At 38.4% G+C, this 16,191-nt stretch overlaps 1 protein-coding gene across 1 annotated transcript in view; it reads right to left on the minus strand.

Moving 5' to 3' along the window:
- Nucleotides 1-8,652, minus strand: part of FAM13A (family with sequence similarity 13 member A) — a 311,993-nt gene extending 303,341 nt beyond the window's left edge. Inside the window, exons 1-2 of the mRNA XM_021710474.1 lie at nt 8,447-8,652; nt 8,267-8,317 (exon numbers count right to left, since the gene is read on the minus strand). Coding sequence (XP_021566149.1) covers nt 8,267-8,293 — 27 coding nt within the window. The 5' untranslated portion in view covers nt 8,294-8,317; nt 8,447-8,652. The remainder of the gene's footprint in view (nt 1-8,266; nt 8,318-8,446) is intronic.
- Between the last annotated feature and the right edge of the window lie 7,539 nt (nt 8,653-16,191).

Below are 16,191 nucleotides of genomic sequence, written 5' to 3' on the forward strand. Positions count from 1 at the left end.
CTCATCCTTAGGCTGCCTTCCCTCTTGATCCACTGATTAGATGTCTGCAGCAGCACCTGGAGTGCATAATTCCTCACAGGGAAATGGATTGTTAATATTCTCTACATTGCCCAACCACCTTTGCATTTAGGGGGGAACATGTGACTAGTTCAAAGCAATGAATAGTGAGAAGAGCTGTGAGTAACCTCTACGAGACACATAAAAGCATGTGTGCTTCATTTATCACTTTCTTTCCCTGATGTGACCTTGAGGAATTCATTGTTACATGTTAAGATAGCAAATATTTCACAGAATGAAAGCAGCCTAGAGACCAGAGTTGCCAAATGGAGGGAAGCGTTGTCAACTTGCATTAAAGTTTGATTAATCTGAAAATAAATCTTTGTTTCCTTGAGCCACTGAGATGCTAGAGTCTGACTATTGGGGTATTCGGCGTTAATTACCTGGACTGAAGCAGATTACATGGCTACCTGAGGGAAAGCCACACATGGACCAGCCTCCACATTATCTGAGATGGAATGAATGTGCAGAGTCACCTGCATTTACTACATGTAATTTTATAGTAGGATAATGCCTGTGCTATCCAGTTGGAGACTCAAAAAGGGAAAAAAAAGTAGAAAATATCTACACTTATACCGTTAAATCTTGCTAGATGGAAAATCATAGAATTTTCAGAAAGAACACCATCAGGAGATAAAATATTTTATAGGCATGCCCTTGACTTCATGGATGTCTTTAAATGATTTATTTAAAAATAAAATAGACTTAGGACAAAATTCTAAATCTAGAGCATGAGTTAACCATTCTTTTTTATGAAAACATTAATTTAACAACTAATACTGCCTAGCTCCCAGTAAGAGGCAAGAAATGCAAATAAGTTGTAATCCTTTCAGGCCAAACTTTTACAGTGTGCTAGAGAGACAGGTAAATAAATAGACAATGTCAGAGAAGTTGAAAATATGGCCAAATATTTCCTGAAATCTACTATCAAGATAGCACACTGCTCATTAATGACTAAGATCAAAGTGTTTTTAGTGACATAAACAAGCACTTGCCTGGTCTGCAAGGCTCCAAGTAAAACCCATGTTCTTTCTAAAACTCCAAATAAAAAACATCAAGAAATTCACCATGGCATTCAGGTAAAACCTAACTGTAGTTGGTATAGGATGCATTTAATACCAAACATGAAACCAGGAACTACAAAGAAGATATTTATGATGGTTTTGAAACTTAAGCTTACGTAATATTTGTTATATTATTAAAGAAGAGTCAATTCTGCTAAATGGAAAACAAGAAACACAATGAAAAGGACAGATGCAACTATGTATAAATAATATGCAAATTACTAGATTAGTAGACTGTTTTGTCTGTTCAGGCTGCTATCACAAAAAGCGCCATAGTGTTGGTGTGCTTATAAACAAGAGAAATGTATTCTCAAGATTCTGGAAACTGGAAAGTCCAAGACCCAAGGTGCCTACAGATGTGGTGTCTGATGAGAGCCAGATTTCCGGTTCATCAATGGCTGTCTTTTTGCTGTATCCTCACATGGTGGAAGGAGCAAAGGGACTCTCTAGAGTCTCTGTTAGAATGGTACTAATCCTAGTCATGAGGGCTCCACCTGAATCCACTCTCAAATATCATCTCATTGAGGAACAGCTTTCAACATATAAATTTTAAAGGGACACAAACATTCAGTTTACAGTTCCCCTCAGGTTTGTGTCCTTTTCATATGCAAAATGCGTTCATTCCATCCCAACAGCTCCCAATTCAAAAATCTAAAGTATAAAATCTCATCTAAAATAACCTAAATCAGGCTAGGCATGGTGACTCATGCCTGTCATTCCAGCACTTTGGGAGGTGGAGGCAAGAGGATTGTCCGAGCCCAGGGGTTCAAGACCAACCTGGGCAATGTGGCAAGACCTCATCTCTACAATACATTAAAAAAAAAAATTAGCCAGGCATGATGGCACACACCAGCAGCTCCAGCTACTTGGAAGGCTGAGGCAGAAGGATCGCCTGAGTCCAGCAGGCTGAGGCTGCAGTGGCCGTGAGCATGTCACTGCACTCTAGCCTGGGCAACAGAGTGAGACTGCGACTCAAATAAATTAAATAAAATAACCTAAATCAGATACAAGTGACAATCAAGGTACAATTCATACTGAGGCATTCCTCTTCAGCTGTGAGCCTGTGAAATCAAACAAGTTATGTGCCTTCAAAACACAATGGTGGTACAGGCATAGGATAAGTATTCCCAAACCAAAAGGAAGAAATAAGAAAGCAGAAAGAGTACTAGGTGCTAATCAAATCCAAACCTCAATGGCACAAACTGCATTAACCTTAAGGCTCAAGAATAATCCTTTATGGCACAATGCTTCGACCTCCAGGCCCACTGAGTGCCTTCCAGACCTACTGGGTAAAAGTCCTGGCCCCGCAACGTTTTGGACAGGGGTTGGGCCCCCATAGCTTGGCAGGTTGACTCTGCAACAGCTCTCTGCCTGGACCCCACACCTGTAGCACTGTGGGATGCTGGTCCCACTCTTTAAAATGTAGGTGGAGGAAGCCTTGCTCCCATTGCTCATGCACTCTATGCACTGGCAGAGATGGTGCTATGTTGTCACCAAAGTTTGCTGCCTGTGCCCTCTGGAGGGGCAGCCACCCTGCTGCACTGGGCCTGTCAGAGTCACACCTGGATCAGCTGTGGAGTATGGCACCAGAGTGTGAAAAACAGAGCCCAGGATGTAAGGATGTGCTGGGCACCACTGAGGTCCACCAGGCACAGCATTCCCTCCGGTGAAACTTCTCTGCCTTCAAGGACCTTGTACTCTGGACCTGTGATAGTTGTGACAGTTATGATGATTTCTAAATTGTCTTCAGGTGAACAAAATCACAGCCTTCACAGAAACATGGATACAGCTGGAGACCATTATACTAAATGAACTATCACAGAAACAAAGAATGGAATATTACACGTTCTCATAAGAGGACCCTGAACACTGGTCAAACAAGCACAGGGGTGGGATAGGCAGATGCTGGACATTGCCAGGGGAGGGAGGGAGGAGAAAGCAGGGGGCATGAAAACAAAGTGGGTACCTGGTCCACTGCTGGGGGAGAGAGAGCCTGCTATAAGTCCAAACTTCACCTGCATGCAACTTACTTATGTAGTAAATTCTCACTTGTACCCCACAACTCTAACAGTAAAAAAAAAAAAAAAATAGCATTGATAAATTGCCTTCATGGTCATTCTTTCAATGTCTTGGAGAATAACTCCTGGCTTCTATTGAGATGACTGATCTACACCAATTTTCTTATCAAACAGTGGAAAGACTCTTAGTGCTCCCCCTTACAAGTAATTCCTCAACTACCTATATCATTCTTTATAGTATGGATAGGCTGACAATTTTCCAAATCTTTAAGTTCTAGTTCCTTTCTATCGGTCAACTCCATCTTTAAATCACTTCTCTCTTCTTGTATTTTACCATAAGCAGTCAGGAGAAACCAAGTTGCTCCCTCAATATTTAGTGTTTCAATTAAATATCCAATATCATCACTCATAAGTTCTAACTTCCACAAAACAGTAGAACACAAACACAATTCAGTCAAGTTCTTTGCCACTTTATAACAAGAATCACGGTTCCTCCAGTTTACAAAATATGTTCCTCATTTCCATATAAGACCTCATCATACCTTTACCATACATAACCAATACCTGTTTCGGATTACTTAAGTAATCTGATACAAGACTGATGCTTTCTTTAGTGTTCTCCTTTTTTTCTTTCTGAGCCCTCACCAAAATAGTCCTTTACAGTTCATTCACAGTAATATTAGCTTTTCCTAGCATGCACTTCAGAATTCTTCCAGCTTCTACCCATTACCCAGTTCCAAATCTGCTTCCATATTTTTAGATATTTGTTAAGCAGTACCCTCAGTTCTCAATATTATTTCGGTCTTAATCTGTTTGAATTGCTATATACAATTACCATAAATTGAGTGGCTTATAAACTACATAGATTTATTTCTCACAGTTCTAGAGACTGAGAAGTCCAAGTTCAAGGTGCCAACAGATTCATTTGACTTTTAAGGAGCCATTTCCTGTCTGTCATAGATGGCCATCTTTTTGATGTGCCCTCTCATGGTGGAAGAGAAGAACTCTGGTCTCTTCAGCCCCTTGTGAGGGCACTAATCCCATTCATGAGAGCTTCACCCTCATGCCCTAATCACCTCCTAAAGGCTCCACCTAGATTACTTTGGGTATTAGAAATACTATTACATTGGGAACTAGGAATTTACTCTCTATTGGGGATAAGGAACAGTGGGAATTAGGTTTCAGCATAAAATTCTGGATGAACACAAACATTTAGTCTATGGAAGGGATCTACCCAACATAAATAATTAAGTAGAGCTAGAAGGACCAAGTAAGCACCCAATATTATGAGGTACCAAATATTCATGCCTTAAGTGAGTCACCCAATGACTGTACCCATTTTGACCTCATGTGTTCTTTGTGAGGTAAAAAAAAAAAAATTAAAAAAAAAAAATCCAAATATGTTCAGTAGTATTGGCAAGTTACAAATATATCCAGGCCAGGCCTACTTGCCCCTGAAGATTGAGCAAGCTGTGTTGGTTCCATATATATTCCATCTGCTGTGCCCTCACTCCCACTCAATGGCGGTCCTCACACCATTAGGGAAGGGTGATGTGGCAGAGAAGGCAAGAAGAACAGGACACATGAATGCAGAGTAACAGGATTCAAAGTGTACTTCTTTCCTTCCTCCTTAACCCTTTATAAATAGAAAAATTGATCTCTATCCTTTTCACTTTGCTTCTTGCTGTGTTTTAAGTTGATTCACAAATCCTGTGACTAGAATATTTTGATTTGGTACATGATCTTTCTGAACATGAGTATAAGTTCCTGCTTGTACTATGGGATATATAGAAGATAGCTGATAGTACTAGGCATTAAGGCTATAAGAATAGAAGTCCCCATGTTAGAGAAAAAGCTACAAGGTGCAGGATACTCTTGAAATTATCAGCACAGCAAAAGTTGGGGCTAAATCAGAAGAGATGAACTGTTGGACCTTGATAATACCAAGAGTATTATCCATAAATTTGCCAGTCACAGATTTGATAAATAAACTCATCCACAAATCAGAACATCCAGAGTATAAAAATCTAGCTCCCATCTCTCTTCATTCATTAGAATATTCAAGCTACTGCTCTCAGCCTACCACCTCTTAAAATGCCCAGATGCCATCTTGGATAGAACAGCAGGAGAAACAGAAAATCTGACTCAGGATTCACCTGAGAGAACTGGAGTTATCCAAAAGAAACATTTAAAACTAAAAGAGACTAAAATAGCATCGATTGGCAAGTATAATTTCCCACTTGTTTGGGGGTGAGTGGTTTACTTGAGGAAAGATAGATCTGTTACCGTAAAGCAGTTACATTTTCTTTGTACATATGAACAGCAATGTAAATTTGTGAACCTACCACAGGATCACTAACAGCAGAATTCCATAACACTATCAGCATAAGAGGTCAAAGGAATGAGGAAGAGAAAGTAGGTTAGTCAATGGGCACAGAAACTGAGCATATATAAACCACTCTATGTCCCACTTCAAGAGTCCATAAATACACATACACACATACATGCACATGTACACATAGTACAGATATCCAATACTCATTATTTTTATGAAGAATTACTATCTTCAGTAGCAGGTGCTTGGGCAGTAGATATATACAAGATGTGTCTAAATAGAGAAATCCCATATGTTGAGGATCAGAAAATGGTACCCCAAAATATGGTGCTTTGGCATGCTGAGTGCTTTGAATTAAAAGGCCTCAGAACCAAAATCTTTCTCTAATATTACCCCCCACACTCCCTCAGTCTCTGATTTTCTTTCCTGAAGAAAGAGTATCCCACCGGAACGATTATCTCTGGAATTTCCTTACCTAAGTAAGAAAACTTCTTTCCAAAAGAAATGTAATGGTCTTATGATCTGCTCTGCAGAAGTTTCAGCAAATAGCCAGGAAAGATTAACAAACAGAGAAGTGACTAAAAGTTGTTGCCATACACAGATGGACTTTCCATCTGTTATTCTAGGGCCAACTCTAAGAGATTATGTGGGAGACTTTATCTTCATAATAAGACAATCTTTGTTCACAGTGAAGCTTTACTATTCGCCCTCTCCTCACCTCCTCCAGAGCTCAGAGGATCTTTATTCCAGGCAGTTGCTCTTTGGGCCTCTTCATTTCCCCTAAAAATCATTTCCCACCTCTTTAAAATGATCTACATCCCTTCACTTCATTCTCCTCAATGAAGGAGATATTTAAGCCTCAACCACCAGGCCCTTATTTGAGTCTCATATTTACCAGACTCCCATGTCCATATACACATTAATAAATTTGTAAGACGTTTTCTCTTATTAATCTGTCTATTGTCAGTCATTTCAGTGACGCTCCAGAAAGGATGAAAGAAAAACTTTCTCTCCACCTCTACACAAACTAGAAAGCAATATATCAGCTCATATGTATGCATTAATGTGTGACTTGGTTCTCACTTCTCTGCCACAGTGTTAAAATTTTTTGTTGTTGTTCTTCAAAAGTTATCTTTCTTCCAGACATGCTACACTTCAACTCTTGAAACAGTTAAACTGGGACACAATACAAGCAAAGGTCAATCTTATGGTAAAGGGTAGAAATGATTGACGATTACTCATCTGTAACAGTGAATAATCTCTTAAACTGTGTGATTTTTATGTCAATCTCAAATAAAATTTTGTACATGCTTTGGGTACAAATTAAGGAAAAATATTAAGTTTTACCCAAGAGTCAATGTGCATTTCAACCACGGTAGAGGTCCATATATTGAAGATCAAAGGCAAGAACTTAGGATCTAATCAGACAACCAGAGATCCATTAAAATCTTCATGACAAATAGGTCAATCTGCTGCCTTACTCTAAACATTTTCAGTATTACATTATTTATTTTATAAAGCTAGGAAAATAGAAGACTCATTTTTGTAAAAAAAATACAAGTCAGAATTTTACATACAGATAAATCAGATTTTGAAGGAAACTCTTTAGAGTGATAAGTAGATAACCACCTGGATACCTGGATGCTATTAGCCTTGGGGATAAAAGGAAAAGACAGACAGACTGACACACAGGATACTTAAAAGTATCCAAACCTGGAAAGGAGAAAGTCATCATGCAGTTTTACTAAGGAAATTCAGTCTGTGAGGCTGGTTCATCATCTGGTGACCGTTCGGTGTCTATGTATCAAAAACTGCCCCGATATTTCTAGATATTTCAGAATACCATCACAACCTACAACAAATTGCAGCTCTTTCTGAAATTTAAAAAAATAGAAAAAAATTTGACCTGTGTCATTAGCAAAAAAAAAAAAAAGTGAACAGTGAAAATGATAATAAGAAAAAAGATATTTCAGATTTAGTACCTCTAGGTACATATAATATGTCCCTATGGAGTACTATATCAACTTGAAATGTGAATATGTATAATTTACATATGAATATATGTATTTTCCATATAGTGAAATAAAAATTTAAATTACAGTATTCTGTAAATTATGTAATTAACAATATTTAATTATTACAAAATTTTTTATACAAGCACCAGCAGAATTATTTAGAAGTTCATGAATTTCTATCCTAGAAATATACACATTTTCCCACAAATTTTATACCAGTTTAATTATTGATGCTACTGTATTATAACCAGAAATTTCTACAGTTCATTAAGGATTCACATTTATCAGTCAACCTTTTCCATCACTTTCAGCAATGATACTAAAACAGAATTCCAGAATTACTAAGTGAAAATAGAAATATGAAGTAGAAAAATGTCATACACACACTTAAAAGTATAAACTAATGGTTATTTCAATTCTTTCTCAAGAAAGCCACAAGATTTTTCCAGTAACTATAATTAAGCATTCCCATTTAACTCTAGGAAAAAGAAAGCCTAAAATGCTCGAGAGTGCTCTCCTTCAAATCAAGTTGATTTAACCGAATAAACTGAGTGCATCTTCCTTTACCTTTTTTGGAAACTAAAGTGCACAAAAATGCTGAATACCACCTCAAATCCTGTCTAATATCCATTTTAATAGATAGGAATTTAAGTAACAAATCTTCCCCACCTCCTAGGAAGGAAAAACAAAGTCACAAACATCTCACCAAAACAAGGAGGGCAAAGGCCTCTCCTAAAAACTGGCGGTATCCACAGAAGACAGAAGGCCCGTACTTACACAGATGGCTACAGCTCCTGCCCCCATTCTCTCAGGAAGTGTCTGGAAGAACTGATGAAGACCAGACGAAAACATTAAGATGACAGCAAAATACTAAAATCCCATTTAGCGGATATGCTTTGATTTGAAAAACAGCTCCCAGTCCAAAGGTCCCATAGTAAGCGAAGGGCAGCTCCTAACATTTTAGGAAGTGTGGGTTTGCTTCTCTTTCGGCTAAACCCACATGGCTGGAAGTACTGCCTGGAGTTGAAATCTGATCCACAGCCTCAGTGCTGGCCAGTAGAGGGAGTCATGTGACACGAGTCTTAAGTCGCAGACATCTTTTTCTTAAACCTGACTTGCTAGGTCCCACCCATAGGCTTCTTCAGCTCAGAAAACTGTAGTCATTAATAGGACTAACAGCGCATAAAGCGAAAACACTAACTTGCTTCCCAGTCACTACTCAGCTCTAAGAAAAATTTACAGATCCAAACTCAGGTTTAAATCTGCAGGCACATTCCTCATTTTTCTGAGCCAGTTTTCTCTTTGTCCCCTAGAGACCAGATAAATGCCATCAAAAGTTTCTGCCTTCCAACTTTATTCTATCAGAATCATTTTAAATCAAAATGCTCTATTTCATGTAAAAGTAATTACTGCTTCTAATTATTTTCAAATTATTTTACATTTACTGATGATAAACATATTTCTTAAACATTCTTACTTGTATATGTGATTTATAGTCTGCAAAATTAACCTCTAACAAACCTTTCAATAACTTTCTACTCCTTTCAATAACTTTCTACTCCACATGCTGCATCATTAGAAAATCTTGATAGGCTTTACAATTTATAAATATTTGAACTGATAGCTAAAATATCCATTTCAGGTAAGCTAGAAGGAAACTATCCTATTTTTGCTTTTATTACCACTTTTTCTGTCAATTTTGTTAAATATATCTGGCATACTTAGCAAACGTTGACTACTTACATGTGATGTTTCACTAGTCCCAACTTTAAAAGACTTAAGTTGTCCCAATGACAAAAGCATAATAAAGTTATATCTGAAGGGAAGTAGGTAGGAGAAAAAAGGAAAACCAAAATCAGTTTTCATTTCAACACTTCCCTTCAAACCTAATTTTCTTGGTATTTCTATAACCAACCAGTACTTTCTACAGCAGAGCCAAGATACCAAATCATGGTAAGCAAACCACTGAACATAACAGAGTACAGTTTATTTTTACTCATGCATGTAAAACATAGTGCAGACTTTATTTCTACAAGGCAGAATAACACAATACACATCCCATACAAGGGAATGGAGTTGAGAAAATGGTCCTAATCTTCTCCATTAAAAAGAGGAAAAAATGTTTCTACTTCTACCGTCATCTAGAATTTTATCACTTATGCTTCCCATTCACCCATTAGAATACTGGGCTTATTATTAAAGAACATTATCATAACAGAAACTATTTTTAATATCTTAAAAATTCGTCTTCTTTTTCTAATTATATAAGCACTGCAGGTTCATTATGAAAAATAAAGCCTAAAGGTTAGGTCACCTACATGCCCATCATTCAACCAGAATTTTTATCAACACTGGGCCAAGCACTATGCTATTGTGCAGACACTTATGGAAAGGCATGGTACCTTCTCTCATTTCAACTGGGGAAGAGAAGAATAAAAATAAATACATAATCCTTTATTAATAGTAAATTCAGATAATGGAGTTTAGGAGATGCAACCCCAAAATATGACACCTTGGCATACCGAATAAGTTAAGCTCAAGGGATCTGAGAAAACTGCAGAGTCAGGAAGGTCACTCTCTGTTTCACCCTTCTCCCTTGAAAATCCCAGAACTTGGGATTTTTTTTTGTCTTCCCTGAAAACATGTCATTAGACCCTCATGTGAGAGATATCCTCCCTATACCCAAAGGAAAAGAATATCTTTATGTCTGAAGATGAAGGGTCACTAAGAAGAACTAAACAAATAGATCTTGCTAAATATCCCCCAGTTTATCATCATAAGATTACATCTCCTCTGTTCTATCATATTTTCCCATGACTATTCACTCTTTATCAAACCTAGCATAAAAACATCCAGGTTTAACTGTTTCTTAGAGTCTTCATCTCCTTATGAAGGCCCCCATGACACATAAAATTGATGAAAGAGATTTGTATGCTATTCTCTTTTTAATCCGTCTGTTGCTATAGGGGCCTCAACCAAGAACACAGGATGGGTAAGGAACAGATATGTTTCCTTTCCACATAGATGTACTAATAAAGAAGCAAAGGCAGTGAAAGAGAATAACAGAGAATATACATCAGCACAACAGATCTACTTCCAGGATATTTTCTATTTCTGTCAAAAAACACAATTTAGAACAATTTTTTTCACTCAACATTGTAACAGAGGCATGCTCCCATGTTGTTAATAATACTATACATAAATTAAATTATGAGTAATATTACATTTTTTACACTTAACAGTTTTCCTAGTCATTTCCCATTTTTAGATATTTACATTGTTTCTGATTTTATATGTGTGTGATTGCAAGTAATGCATAAGTAATACTTTGTCTTTGTTCTGATTATTTCCTAGTTAAGAAAGTAAAACTTCTAAAATACAAAGAATATAGACATGTGCAAAGGCTCTTGATATATATTGGCTCTGGAAGTTTATACTCTACAACCCACCCTACACAAATTTAAATATTTGATAAAATATTCCCTAATTTAACAAAGTTAAAATAAGGCTGGGCATGGTGGCTCAAGTCTGTAATCCCAGTACTTTGGGAGGCTGAAGTGAGAGGATTGCCTGAGTCCACGGGTTCGAGAACAGCCTGGGCAACTTGGCAAGACCTCATCTCTACAATTAAAAAAATATTAGCCAGGCATGGTAGCACGTGCCGGTAGTTCCAGCTACTTGGAAGGCTGAGGCAGAAGGATCACTGGAGCTCAGCAGGTCAATGCTGGGGTGGAGCATGCCACTGCACTCCAGCCTTGGTGACTGAGTGAGACTCCAACTCAAAAAAATAAAGAAATAAATAAAGTAAAAATTATTTCTCACTTAAAAACATCTATTCCTTTTTATTATCAGTAAAATTAAAAATATGAAAACTCCTCATTGGTCATTTGTATTTTCTGTTCTGTAAACTGAACTGTCTTTGATCCATTGTTTTGGTCTGTTTATCAACTGGAGTCTGGTCAAAGTCTCTTTTCATAGAGTGTTAAATCAAACTTAATTTGGCCAGAGGAAGCCTCCACACTCACGTACATGATTTCTTAAGAGTGAATTGCAACCTAACTTAGTATACAAACTAGCAGAACACCTTACTTTCAAGCATGCTTCTGTAACAGTAGCTGAGCATCTGCCAATCACAGCCGCCATACTTGAACCACTTATGGGCAGCCTACTGTTCACACCAGTCAAATAAGGCAAATGGCAAGTTGTAACCAACCCAGCTGTTTCTGTTCCTCACGGCCATTTCCATACATCCCTTTTCTTTTTCTGTCCATAAACCTCATCTGACCATACAGCAGCCCAGGAGTCTCTCTGAATCCGTTCTGATTCTGGGGACTGCTCAGTTCATAAATTATTATTTTCTTTTTTTTGTTCAATCGAACTCTGTTAAATTCAATTTGGTAAAAGTTTTTCTTTTAATGTATTTGGTGTCAGAAGTGAGGATCTGAAGTAAAACTCCAATGATCTCCCAGGAACACCCAGTGACCAGGCTAGATGTCCACAAAGCCAGTTGTGCTTACTACTTTTTTGTCTGTACCTTAAGGTCATAGGTGAATTTTCTAATTCCAGGCTCCACTAATTTGAGTTCTGAGCTAAGCTTATTTGAGCAATATTTAGACTGGCCTGGGTCCAGGATCAGATTGGATTTGGTAATTAAATGGATTAGATTCAGTTAGGGGGTCTTGGGCCTTGGTTAGGCACCTTTTTGATCATGGCTTTGTCTGAATCCAAGGTGTCTGGGACTCCAGCTAATTTTATCTTATAAGATGTATGGGCCCAGAATATACACATTAAAAAAAAAATGGGTTAATTTTACTAGGGACAACTCAGAATTAAGATGATCATAATGGAGACGTTTTAATTTGGATAAAATTTTGGATTTGCAAGGCATATTATGGGGGAAAAGGAATAAAAAACACCATGTAAACAATAGGATTTTTTTTTTTTTTTTTTAGTTGGAGTCTCACTCTGTTGCCCAGGCTGGAGTGCAGTGGCATGCTCATGGCCACCCCAGCGTCGACCTGCTGGGCTCAGGCAATCCTTCCACCTCAGCCTTCCAAGTAGCCGGAACTACAGGCATGCACTGCCATGCCCGGCTAATTTTTGATTTATTGTAGAGACGAGATCTCACTGAGTTGCCTGGGCTGGTCTCGAACCCCTGGGCTCAGGCAATTCACTCGCCTTGGCCTCCCAAAGTGATGGGATTACAGGTTGAGCCACCGAGCCCGGCCGGATGTATTCTTTAATTGATATGCAAAGCGACTAAAAGACTAAATCAACCAAAAATTGTCTCCTTAATAGATTGTTTGCAAAAAAACCAAAAAGCTTAAGCAACGGATGAAGGACATAACCAAAGAGGACTGAACTCTAACTAACCCCAGCTGTTCCTTCTCTTTATCTGACTCAACATACATACTCTGAGTCCACTAACTTTTTTTTGTTAAATTACTCTTTTACCACGAAGATGATGAAAAGAGAAGTTAGACAGATGCCTTACAAAGCAAGACTGTCTAATCCTCCAAGCCTTCCTGCCATAACCTTTACTCAGTGGTTTAGCACTGAGCTTAGAGCCACTGTGAAGAACTTTCCTGGTCCAAGGGAAAGTCATCAAAAATTTATTGAGGAATTCAGAATTCTCATAGGAGCTTAAAATCCAGGAACCATTGACCTTTTCATTTATTTACGTGATATTGGAGCCTGGTAAAGCTCAAACATGGATGGTAGATGTGGGATAGGACAAACCAGAGGAGAGTATTAAAGATCCTCCAGAACATCTTCATGAGAAGTGCCAAAACAAGCTAGAAAAATTGCTGAAAACCTTTCAACTTAATTTGTAAGATTTTTCTACAAAAAGTGATGGGTCCACCATACATTCTTACAGACAAAAAAAGGAGGAACCAGTTTTGGATTATAGAATGCGTTTAGAAACACTATGTGGGAAGCATTCTTGGCTCCGAATACAAGGAGTGTTTCCTACAGGGACTGAAACAGCATTAACTACTCTTTAGAGCCATTTATAAGTGGACTCTATCCTGAACTTAGCAATTTAATTAAAAAATATAAACTAGGATCGGAATTTACAGATATGACTGAATTGGTGGCCTTAACTGAATATTTTGAGAGGACTCGAGCAAGAAATAAACCTAAAGGCTATCAAGCTGTCTCTCCAGTCACAACAGTTACCAAGACTAAAAGGACCTTCTTATTTTAATTCACATGAAGAGGTCTTTATGCCAAGGTGTCCGCCTTCATTGTAAATAACCAGGACACCAGAAAAGAGATTACCTGCATCGTTAAGCCTCCTCCCTTTAGACCAGATGGTTTCACCACTACAGAGAGCCCAAGATACTTGAATTCTCATGATGACAATCAATACTGTTGAGGCCACAAGGTATTCTTCAGTAAACAGTTCTCCATAATACCCTTAAATAGACATGGAGAAACAAGTTAAGATAAATGAGGAATCTTGCATGATCCTGGTGGATACTGGATTTATCTACCATAAATCCCACTTTAATAAACCAGCAAATCCCTCAGAGTTAAAATGTCATTTCTGTGGTGGAGTTTCAAATCAAGTTCAAGAGGTTCCCATATTTGAACTTGCCCAAATGACATTAGGGTCATTAAAAAATATATATTTATATAATGTGATGTTGCTTCAGAAAACTTGCTAGGGCAAGACTTACTTTCAAAAGCAAAAGGGCATATAAAATTCTCCTCAGAGGGAGGATAATCTCAGCGTTTCCTAACTCTCCTAAACCCAAACTATTATGCTCTTTACAGGCAAAAATTGTTAGGTTTAAAACTCAGACCTGACCGGGTTCGGTGGCTCAGCCTGTAATCCCAGCGCTTTGGGAGGCTGAGGTGAGTGGATTGCCTGAGCCCGAGGGTTCGAGACCCACCAGGGCAACTTGGCGAGACCCCATCTCTACAATAAAGAAAAAAAAAATCAGCCGGGCGTGTTAGCGCATGCCTGTAATTCCGGCTACTCTGAAGGCTGAGGCGGAAGGATCGCTGGAGCCCAGCAGGTCGAGGCTGCAGTAGTCAGGAGTGTGCCACTACACTCCAGTCTGGGCGACGGAGTGAGACTCCAACTCAAAAACAAAATGAAAACAAAAAAAACCTCAGATCTATAGATGTCCCTGACCTGATGTTTATGGGCCTCTTTCTCAACTGACATAGCAATTAAAAGAATGACTTATAAAAGACCAAAAAGATCATTCTAGACCTTTGTGTAAATTGCCCCAATATCAGTTAAAACCTAAAGCCATTCAAGGGTTCTCACCAATTGTAGAAAATTTAATTAAACAAGAATTTAAGATTCCAAGTGCTTGTAACACTCTAGTCCCACCAGTTTAAAAAAATCAAATGGATCAGGTTGGAGAACTGTTCAAGATGTACAGGCAATTAATAATATTGCAAGCCAGGCTCGGTGGCTCAGCCTGTAATCCCGCGCCTTTGGGAGGCTGAGGTGAGTGGATTGCCTGAGCCCGTGGGTTTGAGACCCGCCTGGGCAGGCGAGACCTCATCTCTACAATAAATCAAAAAATCAGTCGGGCATGGTAGCGCATGCCTGTAATTCCGGCTACTTGGAAGGCTGAGGCGGAAGGATTGCTGGAGCCCAGCAGGCGAGGCTGCGGTGGCTGGGAGCGGACACTGCACTCCAGTCTGGGCGACAGAGTGAGACTCCAACTCAAAAAAAATAATAATAATAATAATAATATTGCAACACTAAGGTTTCCTGTAGTCCCAAATCCTTATACTTTATTGTTTAATGAGCCTGCTGATTCAAAGTGTTTCACTTTGAATAGACCTCTACTCAGTCTGCTTTAGCATTTCAGTTCAAGAGTCAATTCTTGTTAGCTTTAACTGGAAAAATCAGCTGCACACCTGGACTATAAAGCCATAAGAGTTGAACAAAGGCCCTTCATGTTTTCCCATGCATTGCATTAAGACTTCATAACCCTACAGTTACCTCAAATGCTACCCTTATTCAGTATGTAGATGACCTGTTGTAATGATCTCCCGTTAAAGATCTCTGAAATTGACTTTTTATAGCAACTCACACATAAAGATCACGAGTCCTCAATGAAAAAACTTCAGTTTTTAAGAGAAAAAGTACCCTTTTTGGGACATGACTTCTCTGCTGAAGTAGTTTTTCTCTCACGTGAGAGAATAAAAGGTATTCAAATTTTTCCTTAGACTGCAACCAAAAGACAAATAAGAGCTTTCTTGGTATTGCAGGATACTGCAGATCCTGGGTCCCTAATTTTTCCTCAATGGCTTCACCATTGTATAAGCTCACCAGAAATACAGTTTCAGAAATCTTACCTTGGGAAGACAGTCATGAGAAGGCTTTTAAACCAAATGAAATTGGCCTTACAACAGCCCTCAGCTTTGGCACTTCCAAATTGCACTAAACCTTTTACCTTGTTTGCCCATGCATATGAAAATCAGGCATTAGGAGATCTTACCCAAGAACATAGGGGAAAACACAGGTCCGCTACATAGTATAGTTGCGGTTAAACCTAAGAGCTAAGGCGTAGTAACCTAATTGTTTAAAAGCAGAAGCAGCAGCAGCCAAATTGGTAAAAGCTTCATCTGAGTTGGTTTTAGGAAATGAACTTAATTTGCAAGTCCCACATGCTGTGGAAAGTCTATTAAATTCCAATCAAACTCAGCATTTTTCCTCAATTAAACTAACA

This window comes from Carlito syrichta, unplaced genomic scaffold, assembly GCF_000164805.1.
Source record: "Carlito syrichta isolate Samal-C Ts95f unplaced genomic scaffold, Tarsius_syrichta-2.0.1 Scaffold289150, whole genome shotgun sequence".
Classification (NCBI taxonomy): domain Eukaryota; kingdom Metazoa; phylum Chordata; class Mammalia; order Primates; family Tarsiidae; genus Carlito; species Carlito syrichta.